Below are 11,221 nucleotides of genomic sequence, written 5' to 3' on the forward strand. Positions count from 1 at the left end.
GAGGGGCAGCAGTCCGTTTAGTGTTGACCTGTCGTGCAGATCTGAATGTGTTTAACAGACAACAGTCTGCAGGTAGAAGTCAAAGGTAGAACGTGGATTCCTGTTCTGAATATATGAACATGTGATGTGACAAATGCTTATAGTTCGTTGCAAATGCTTATGGAGATGCATTTTTATTAACTCCTCTCTGCAGCATATTGGCGAATAAACAGATTGAAGATTCATTTAGCAGAGATAAATTGGAGAGTGAATCATCCTTAAAGCAAACCAGGTGCATGCATAGTGCATCTCACTGAGCTCAGTCTTTTTCCCGTCTCTGTCTTTCCAGCCGCTGAGACCCTGAGCGTTGCACGCTGGCCCAGGCCACATTGATGCTGGTGGGCACTGGCCTGTTCCTCTCCCTGCCACCTGCTTCTCCACAGCTCCCACGTCTTGAGCCATCATGGCTATGAGCCGTGACGCTGGCTGTGAGAGGCTGGACCCGAACTCTTCTACGCAGACCAGCGGTCTCACAGACATCATGGCCGCCATGACAACAAAAGACTCGGATGGCTCAGCTGCCAGCGGCGCGAAGAACGGTGGCTCCCAGCAGGACGTGGCTCAGGCCAAGCGGCCTCTTCCGACGCGGCCTCACCTGACTGGGAGGAAGCTGTCTTTGCAGGAGAGGACGCACATCTCCCCTCGCAGGCCTACTGTGGAGAGTAAACGGGTGTCCATATCTGACTCCCAGGTGAGATTGTTATCGCCTTTCAGCTTCAGTGTAAATATGTGACGTTTCCTTTCACAGCGCAGCAGTACCAGTGTGAGGTTCATTAAAGACATGAAGCTAGGTGCTAACCACCTCCTGGCCACATGCAGTCTTTTCTCCTGCCATCTACAGCTTCTGATTTGGGATAGTGGGTTTCTGAATTTGGGTGTGACAGGTGGCATCATAGCAGGGAGTGAGGTGCACGCGGACAGACGGCAGCTTGTCCTGCTCATGACAGCAGTTGTCAAAAGTAGACACCACCAGCACATCCTGTAGGATGGTGCGTCTGTTATTACAGGCGGTGTGTGAGTGCGACAGTGTTCCAGCTTTGTCCCTGAAATGTAGTCTGGACTGGTCCACGTGTGCTGTGATAATTTGTTGGAGTGTTGGGGCAGGAAAAAAGAAGCAATTTTATCAGATTAGATGGACACGACGTGCTTTCAGGCCTGCGTCGTGTTGCTGAATGCACCAGAGGAGACGTAGGGTCAGCCTGGGAGCAGCTAAACATGTGACCCGTGTGTGCACTGTATGTCGAGCCTCGGCCTCAAAGACCCCACTTTTACGCTCTGTGGTTTCACATTTGTGTAGGCACGGTAAAGGCTCGTCGTGCTGTTTTACAGAAACCTTCAGGTTGCAAACGACCTGCTTCGTTGTCTTCTTCCCGGAGCTTCAGGGACATACGAGTGAGCAGCAAACCTGCAGTGATGCACACGGCTGCTGCTGCTTCACGTCTGGTACATTCAGTGCGAATGGAGAAGAGCACAAAGGTTAACTGTTACAAACAATGGAAGCTAATGAATCTGTTTAAAGTGCATGTTGTTACTATCAAAAACAGTTTTGCATCTAGTGTGTAACGACTGATTTACCGAATTATGGCTGATTTACATTTCTGTGGGGCGTCTTTGTAGCAGTCGTCCACTCGTCGGTGGAATTTATCCTTGATGCTGGTGCGGTGTGTGTTAATTATCATGTCATTGTGTACCAGTGTATCATATGTGGTGCCAGCTCCACTTCTGTAACTGGACACATACAGGAACTACTGAACAGGTACTGAGCTGGCCAATCACAGCAGCTGCAGGCTGGGTCAGCGCGATGTGTGGCTACATTTCTGCAGAGCTGCAAGTCTGAACCAATGCTGAAGGTTAGTCGCGTGGTTTCAAAGGGATTTGCAGTTACATCTCAGGTTAGAATGTAAATTTCCTCCTGAAGCATAAATTGAGCCTCACATGTCAGGAAAGTCCTGCCTCTGGGGCCACAACAGCTTTCGCTGCTTGGTGTATTTTATTAGTTGAAGTTAACAAAGTCACGTATCCTGAGGAAATGGCTGCATACATAATTGCCTGTACTAGTTAGCTTTGCATAAAATCAAGCTAGCTCTGTGTGCGCGTGCATGCGTGCGCGTGTGTCTTGAAATGTGAAAGAAAGCAGCTTAAACCTGAGTCTCTGACTAGGGCTGCTCGATTATGGCAAAAATGATAATCACGATTATTTTCACTGAAATTGAGATCACGATTATTTGACGATATTTATTTCGTCCGCCAGAGCTTATATTATTTTTTTACATGCTGTAGTGCCATTTGTGGGAGCATTTCAAGTTGCTATACATCAATACAACTGTTATAGCCCATATTTTAATAATATGTATGCATTAAGTCCATAGTAACTACATTAATTGCAAAAAAGTGCAATAAACTACAAAAAAATTGAAAATCGTTTTTGTTTTTACATATATTTCTACTTGGAGAAATTTAAGAGGTTTATCCCTCAAAACTTTAAATACAAAAAAGTTGCAAAAAATAGTTTACAACAACAGGAAATTTATTTTGAGTGTCTTCATAGTTTTATTTTGGAGATACAGCAATTTTTATATACTGCAGGAAAAACAAAAAACAATCCTATGATGCAAATTTGCAAAGAATGTGCATCAAAATAAACTATTTCCAGCAGTGCAATTCGAGTTCTAAGGCCTACAAGTAAAAAACTAAATTTTCCGCAAAAATGACGTCACTTGCGATAGTTCACGTTGTCTTTTTCAATGTGGGAAGTGTTAAGAACAGCTGATCGGATCGGCAAAGCGTGTTTCTGGAATATTATGCTTTTGTTCCTGCAAGCTCTTTTTGTGCAATTTTTGCAAAGCTATATGTGGAAGGAAACCGTGACCGAGGACAAGCTGATGGCATAAGAAGTAAGTACAACTCCTCCGGTTTCATATGGAAAAAAATTTATTGTGCTAGCTTAGCGTTCAGGTTCTACAGGGATTTAAAAATAGTTACACAAAACGAGCGTGCTGCTCTGACCGGCTTTAAAGGTTTAACAATAACAATGTATTGAATAATGACTTTAAAAAATAATATAAAATAGTGTGCAAATACTGATAACAGTGCAAATGTTTGCAATATAAGAAATAAATGAAAAATGTGAACTTTGCAGTGTTGCTCTGTGGTGCAGCTACGACACCATAGCAAAGTTTACACACTGTGTCTACTTGATCCACGTCTGACTGAACCCATAATGTTTCCACACCACTTAAGTTTTTTTTTTTTACCTCTCTTTTCAACCAACGGCAGTCACTCTCCTCTCCAAATAACTTCTGCTTAGCTTTCCGAGCTTCCCTCGGGTCCTCTTAATTGTTGTGACGCGTGTTCGAAATGCAGAGCAGTGCGCTTGATTTGCCACATGGAGCAGCGCGAGAGTAAAGCATGAGGGAGGGGCTAATAATCGGCTCAGTCATTTTTAATGATCGTTGAAAGCCCAGATCGTAATCGTGATTAAAATTCGATTAATTGAGCAGCCCTAACTCTGACAACAGTGATGCTTTTGTGTCTCACAGTGTTGACTCTCATTATTTGTCACCTGTTATGATTTCGGGGCCTTTATAGTCTGTTAGACCGGCTGCCAGTGCCGTGTGGCTCTGGGTGACTCTTGAGTCTCCTCTCTGCTTTTTCCAATTCAGATTGAACATAAAATATTTATGACAGCTGCCAGTACAGGAAACCCCTCTGAATTCATCACATTGCTGCCACAGCCTCGCAGACCTGTCATTGTGTCCATTCCTATCTGCAAATGGAGTTGCATCTCCTGCACTGAACCATGAAAAAGGGCTCGTGCTGCTCGTATTTCAGCGTTCGCGCTGGATGTGCAGAACGAGGGTGGGAGAGAGGTTTGCTACGACTGGTAAAAGCAGACAGGAAGACGCAGCAAACACCTTTGTAGGCTTATCAGAATGAGCCAAATGAAAGAGGTTGTCTAAAATCTACATCCTGTTATTTCCACTTCAAAAAAAGACGTCTGTTGGTAAATTAGGAAGTCCTGCATTAAGTCAGATGATGAAACGTTGTCACCAGGTTGTCACCTTCCTCCTGCTGTCTTTTCTCTCTGTACTTGCAGTCTGTTCATAATGTGTTCCCCGTGCACCGTGGGAACTTTTAAGAGAATGATTTGTGTTTTAAAGTTTGGAGGATCTGAAGAACACTATCAACAGTAAGGACAAAAACAGGCATCACTGTGAGACGGTGTAATTGTACTTGACATGAGTGTCTATGGGCCTAGAGATGCAATTACACTGACTGCAGTAAAAGGAGGAAACTAATGCACCGACCCAGTCTGCTGGAAGAGTTGATGCAATGAGATGAATGCACCCGGCAACAGTGCATGCTAACCTAAATGCCCCCCAGTAAAATGTTTCCAAGCAGGAATACTGCGTGCTGGATTCGTGAGTGGAAACTGTACGTGACTCTCGGGATGGAGTTTGGCAGTCTTTGCTGCTAAGTATCTGCTTGTGTTTGTCTGTGCAGCGTGATACATTTTGCAGGCTTTTACACCAGATTACCATAAAAGCTGCTTTCTTGTATGACTACATGTACGTTAATGATGTTAATGCAGCAGCGGGGGGAGCTTGGAGTAAAGAACCAACGCAGAATAAACCCTCTTACTCTAAATTCGTCTCGCTTCACCTCATCTGCAGTTTTGTCCAAACAGATTGTAAAATGGATTTTTGCACCTTCAGGCTTCGGATGCTGTTTGACAAATTCTCCTTTTGGTTTTAATATTACGTCCTCAGGCTGCTGACTTTTAATGCCTGGTCATTGATTTCGAGTGTGTATTTGTTATGCACTGATATTGATCAGCTGTTTAGCAATGAATGCAGATGACGAAGGACAGGCTGAGGTCTGCAGGGAAACCGATGACAGCTGGGGCAGCCGTGTGAGTGTACGGTGACAGCCCCCCTCTAAAGATTTAGCGTGGGGCAGTGGAGCATTTCAGCTTGATATGTGCATGAGTGGCAGATGTATTTAAGGCTTTCTGCATGACCCTGTTTCTCCATCAGCCCTGACAGAGTATTAACTGCAGCGCTGCATCCACTGAGCATGTGCAAGCAAGCTGGGAATCCAAAACAATCCCTCCTGCTGCTCTTTTCTTTGGAATCTCTTCATTTTCCCTCTGATCCTTGACTGCCCTGTTTTCATTTTTGTCTTTTTATCTCTCTTCAGCCAATCACAGCACTCCTTTTCTGAGTTGTACCCAAGCCTCAGTCTTCTGTCCCCTTCATAATAGTCCACAGTGCTGCACAGCGGCAGCGCATCAGCCTCACATCTCCTGCCGTGCCGACGCTAACATAACCAGCAGTGATATTAACCCACATTATAACGTTTTCTAAAATACGTTGCCTGTCCCGTCCTGCAGCGTGAGCTGGTGCTTTCGTCCTGCACGCTAACATCCGTGTTCTGCTACCACCTCTCATTCTGTAAACACGCCTCGGGCGACTGGGCTCGCTCACAAGCCGCCGCCCCCCCAGCTGTAATGAAATAAAACGACTGCTTTCTCGCACGCACATACGCATGCACGCACACACACACGCACACATAGAGCAGTGATCACCTTTTGATTACTGACTCCACAGCCTTTGTCCCCACACCCCCAACCCTCACCTTGCCCCCTCCCCTCCTGTGCCGTGCCCCTGGCTAACTCTGCTGTAGCAGTGGTTGCTATGGAACTGCAAATCAGCCGTTTAAGCAGTAGCACTAATGGATCTGCAGACGGTAAACACACTGCAGACTGCATCGTCACCTACGGTCAGGAATAAATAACTTTCAGTGCACGTGTGAGCACACGAGCAGGAAGAACATTTTGTTTCTTCTTTTGCTTTCAGATGCTGAAATGATTCCTTATTGATTTTTCATGTTTGTCTGCTTTGCTTGCTTCTTAGGACTGTATCCAGTTGAACCAGTATAAGCTGAAGAGTGAGATTGGAAAGGTGAGTACCATCCGTGCCCTTGGCCTCCATTCAGTTTACAAAGCAGCAGTAACTGAGGAGAGGTCGGGCTGCATGTGAGGAAATGGACAGCGCAGAGCGTGGCCCATTTTCATTTTGTTCTGTACATTCCTAAATTTGACCCATCAAATTACCACGTGTGGGTTTATTTGTGGTTGGGTGTTGTTGGATGTTGCATCACCAACCAAAGGCCTGCACAACCCAGTTTCAGCTGGTGCATCACAGCCCAGGAGGGCCATTACATTTTTTTTTATCCTCCATATTTGTACATTTCGGCTGTGTCGTCTTTTACAGCTTTTTAGAAACAAAGAAAAACATTTAAATTTGTGAAGCCAAAGTGCTGCAAACAGCCCATTTTTTCTAATAGCCAACAGGGACGACTCTGTTTGCACAAAGACGTTCAGTCAGAATATAGAAATGACCCAGCTGCTATGGGATAAAGTCATTAAAGCCTTTACTCATTTATTAGACGAGAGCCGTAAAGCAGGAGGAGGATGGAGCTTTAGGGTGAGCACATGCCTGAAGCCAACACTGGACCACAGATTCATGGAGAAGTCACAGACTAGCACTGTTGTACTGAAGCGCTGCAGTATTTGTCGATAACCGCTAACATTGGCTTGCTAGCAGATCCACAGTGGCTTTAGCATGTTAGCATAATAGGACTGTCCAAGCAAAAACAAAGAGGCTGTAAAGGAGAGACTGGGTGGTTAAAGTATCCTGATTACTACACATCCCAGAATTTCATTCAATTATTCCTAAAACCAGACATCTGCTTTATAGACACGTTGCTAATGCGACTGCCTAGAAGGACCTATAATGACCCCTAAAATGAATTTAAGCTCAGATTAAAGTGATGTCAGACTTATGGGTTGTTGATACCCTGATAATAAACCCTGATATGACAAAAGCACACAGCAAAAATCAAAGTGCTTTCAGGTGTTTGTGTTTTGAAGCAGAAATGCATGTAAATGCAACATAAGAGCGTCGATATTTTCAGGTTGCACAGAAAGTCGCGATTAAAGAGAAACACTGTTGTGATTTGGATTTGGAGGAACTTGTCGTGTTGGGAACAGAGCAGAGGTACAACTGAAAAACCAAATCCAGTTGTGTGAAGTGCGCATTGTAGCCGGCGAGGCTAACCGTCTCAAACAGGTTAGAGAGGGAAACAAATACTGTCAGACTGATATTTGCTGTATATTCTCTTTGCGTGCTTTATATGCGACTCAGCTGCAGGCCACACGTCCAAGTTTACAAGCAGGAAGCTTCACTCACAGTTGCACTGTAAAATGCAGCGAGCAGTAAAATTGTGCATATTAAATGAGAAAAATGTCAGTTGCAGCTGCAGCGGTGCGTATTACAGTGGATTGCATCAAAGTCCTGACTGTTAACTTTTGAGAACAAATAAGTGAGTAAGTGGCGCCTTTAAGCTGTCCGGGCATCAGAGTCTATATATGATTACTGAACCTCTCTGAACATTCGGTCGGTTCCTCGGTGCAGAGCGCTGGCACTAAACACACATCCTCGGGAAGCGTGTGTGTGGGAGGACCCATTCTGTGCTGCCAGAGAATAAAAATGTTGTCTTTCAGTGGAAACGGTGCTGCCTCGAAAACATTCTGTCAGTGTGGCGCTGCCGTCTGCTCCGAGCGATGCTTTAGGAATCTGAACAGATTCTCTGAGCAGTCCTGCTCACGAGCTGCTCTTGTTTCGGTGCAAAGCTGAAACTACAAACTCAAAGTAGAGATTTCATGTTTGCAATGCTCGGCTGGTCTGCCTGTAAATGTGTTGTTCTGTTTTTGTATTGCAGGGCTCCTATGGTGTGGTAAAACTTGCCTACAATGAAGATGATGACAAACATTATGTAAGTTATTTGGTGGGAGCTTGTTTTACCGTCAGCATCCTTTAAGCTTTCATCAAGCCTCTCTCAGTCTGCTGCCTCCACCGAGGACCGGTGCTATCGATTCTTTTATTTTTGTTCTCCTTGTTGTGAATTTCATCCCTTAAATTGCATCAGTTGCTGTGGAAGAAACTTGGGAGTGAGAGTGGCGTCTGCTGCCATTTAAAGTGCATCTCAGGCCCTTTTATCTCCCTTCAAAGCAGCTCTGCTCTGTGGCCAGTTCACCAGCAGAGTCTGCATCGAGCCAGCACACAAACACGAGCTTGTTTTGGGCCGTTCCTGCCAGGTGTCCCTCCAAGTGTAAGCTGTTACCTTAACATAACTAAGCTGCCCTGTGCAGCAGGATCAATGTCGACGGTTTAAGATGTACTTTTGAACCAGAGGCAGCAGCAGCTCACTGCTAAACACAAGTCAGGAGTTTGTCCTGGTGCTGCATGGTAGTGAACAGGATGTTTATCCAAGGACACAGGCGAGCTCTATACAACAAGGAAAATAGTCAAACAAGGCAGTGCTCAAACGTGGCTCTTGAGACGGTAATGAAATGCAGTTTTAAACAATGTCCAGTGTGGAGAGCTGCAGTTTGTGTCCAGCCTCCTGAAAACTACCCTGACTGTGTGAACCTGTGAACTCGACGTCTAACAAGCGCTTGCTTTGAAGACGGAGCCGGTCTGCAGTTGCATGTGATGATACTGGAGCTGTATTGGTAACTGAGATTCGTGTTAACTCCTCACACTCAGGTCCAGCACGACTAACGTGTTTGAAACAGACTCTGATTATCACACGCTGGCCGTCTGATTCTTCAAAATAAATAAAAATGAATGAATTAAAAGCTTCCCGTGTACCGGCGGGATTTCTACATACGTGTGGGAAAGGTCTAATTTTTGTTGCACACGTCTGCAATTCACTGCGTTCTCGTGTTTAACTCTGATAGTTGAAACTGATGGAAGCGCTTCCTGCGCTGTGGGCCGATGCAGACTGGCTCACACGAGAGGCGCATCTGAAATAACAATGATGGGAATCAAAAGAGGAGGAGATGAGTAATGGTGACATGAAGGGTGATTATATTTCCTGGCAGTCTGAATTGGCAGAACATTAAACTGATTGGATTTTTCATGGAGAATGCCTGAGCCCACGTACAGCATGCACACGTCACTCGCTTCACAGAGGACAGATCACATCTCAACAGGACGCGCTGTCGCTGAGGACAACGAAGTGTTTGCACTCGTGATCAGCCGTGGCCAGTTTAAAGGGAAGTAAATGCATCATGTACCTGATGTTCAGTATGCAGAAAACAAACTGTGTCATAGGATTTGCATTTTTTGTGTATGTTTCTGCAGCACCCTGTGTCCTCTGTATAATCACTGTGCTCCACACCTGATGGGCAGGAATCCGAATGTGGCGATGCTGTTTGTCAGGGCGCCAAAGCGAAGCAACTTCCTGCCTGGAAGTTGGGAGCAGTGAATTTGAAGAGCTAATTATTAACAGATATTTGATTTGACTAAAGGCAGAGGAAGCTCCAGTTTGTTGTTGTTTGTGACACAGAAAGAAAAATAAGCTGCGTAATATGATGTCACTGTGTCGTACACCAATCCATCAAGTCCACAAACGATGACGTAATTGTTGTTCCTTTACCCCACAACCATAACGTTAGCCCCCTGACCCCCACACCTCCACCCCTCACCCCCACCTCACTTTTTTGTATTTTGCTTTTTCCATGTCGCAGAACTATGACATCACAACAATGTGATTGGTCGATACTGAACCTGGTCCAACTTTAATTTTGGCGTTTCAGGACCAACACGGTGACATCAGCTGCAGGTTACAGATGATGAAGTGTTCTCGTCCTCACTGAGGATGAGACTGAACTCTGCATCATGTCAGGGTCAAATGCAGCGTTTGGTGATCACAGCAGTCCCCATGTTTGACATTCTGTTAGTTGTCCAATGAACTTGAAGCCTTTAATTGCTGAAGGGTTCATGCAGCACTTTTATTAAACCCTTAAAGTGAAATAAAGCTGAAAGTCTCACTTCAGTCACGTACTTGTAGTTTGATATAAAACCCATTGGTGTGGTGTACAGAGGGAAAACTGCAGGAACCCAAACACGTGATGTGCCCGTAGTCCAGAAATGTGCAAAAACAAAGCTGTGAGTGGTATCGGTGAATATTACGTGGTGCATGCTGCTAATTCAGTTTTTGTTTCATCAAATTCCAGCATGTTGCACAGAAAGTGGAGTTTGCCCTGCAGCTCATCCAGCCTGTCAGTAAAGATTACCTGATCCAACCTTTCTGCTCTTCTTATTTCATCTGTTAGCAAAGTTAATGTGTCGCGTGTTTACTGAAAAACCTACAGATCAGAGCGCTGAAGGCTCTGCAGCAGGCTCAGTGGTGCAGTAATGGGAACGATACGATGCCTTAAGTCATTTGAACCTTCTTATCCACCTCCTACTACATCTATTTGCTGCTGACGCACTTTTGGCTTCCTTTGATCGGCGCCACACATGAGTCACGTTGCCGCCTCAGTGCACAGTCCATCTTCAGCCAGGCTCGCGTTACATTTTGATTGTGTGTTTACGCACAGGCAGAACACCATGTAACTGTGCACAACGCAGGATCTTCTTCTCTGCCAAACCTCGTTTGTGCACAGTCAGAGCCATGGCGACCAGTTATACAAGAAACCAGCAGGCTGTTCATCAGTGTCACAGTTTGTGGTGTAGAAATAGCAGAAAATGTTCCTCCTGCCACAAATTACGAATCAGTGGATTCACATTGATATTGTGAGTGTCTGTTAGAGAAACATGCAGTGAATGTTATTACTTTCCTTTTCCTTTGCATGACCAGTTCCTTACAAGAGGCCAGGATCACTGCGACACTCAGCTGTGCTCCAGGAGCCGCTTGGTTTTTCCATGAAAGATTCCTCAGATCTGCTGAGAAACGCCGCCTTCACTTCGTACAAAGGAGAATTTCCTGCTTTGATGTTTGTGCACGTTGGGGCGAAGGCGGCGTCCACACGATGATTCTGGCTGCGATACGTTAACGTTCTTGGCTTTGTGTGCTTCCCTCTCTGATGCGTTGCCTTTTTGCTTGTTGCAAACATCATTGTTTCGTGCGCTAAATAACTTTTTACTTTCAGGCCATGAAGCTGGTGTCCAAGAAGAAGTTGGTGAAGCAGTGTGGGTTTCCTCGTGAGTTCTGCTTTTTCTCTTTTCATTCTGTTGACCAGGAAAGCTGAAGAAAGTGGATCAGCCTAGATTCAAAGAGAAAACAGAGTAAGCCAGTGAGAAATCCCAAAAGCAACCCGTTTTATGTA

The 11,221-nt window shown here is 45.1% G+C and overlaps 1 protein-coding gene across 3 annotated transcripts in view; it reads left to right on the plus strand.

Moving 5' to 3' along the window:
• Positions 1 to 11,221, plus strand: part of camkk1a (calcium/calmodulin-dependent protein kinase kinase 1, alpha a) — a 52,630-nt gene that overhangs the window by 17,553 nt on the left and 23,856 nt on the right. For all 3 annotated transcript variants that reach the window (XM_076888878.1, XM_004561664.5, XM_004561665.5), the window contains 4 exons: positions 329 to 730; positions 5,955 to 6,002; positions 7,825 to 7,878; positions 11,045 to 11,096. In XM_076888878.1, the coding sequence (XP_076744993.1) occupies positions 443 to 730; positions 5,955 to 6,002; positions 7,825 to 7,878; positions 11,045 to 11,096 (442 nt within the window). In that variant the 5' untranslated portion in view covers positions 329 to 442. The remainder of the gene's footprint in view (positions 1 to 328; positions 731 to 5,954; positions 6,003 to 7,824; positions 7,879 to 11,044; positions 11,097 to 11,221) is intronic.

This window comes from Maylandia zebra, linkage group LG10, assembly GCF_041146795.1.
Source record: "Maylandia zebra isolate NMK-2024a linkage group LG10, Mzebra_GT3a, whole genome shotgun sequence".
NCBI classification, from domain to species: Eukaryota; Metazoa; Chordata; class Actinopteri; order Cichliformes; family Cichlidae; genus Maylandia; species Maylandia zebra.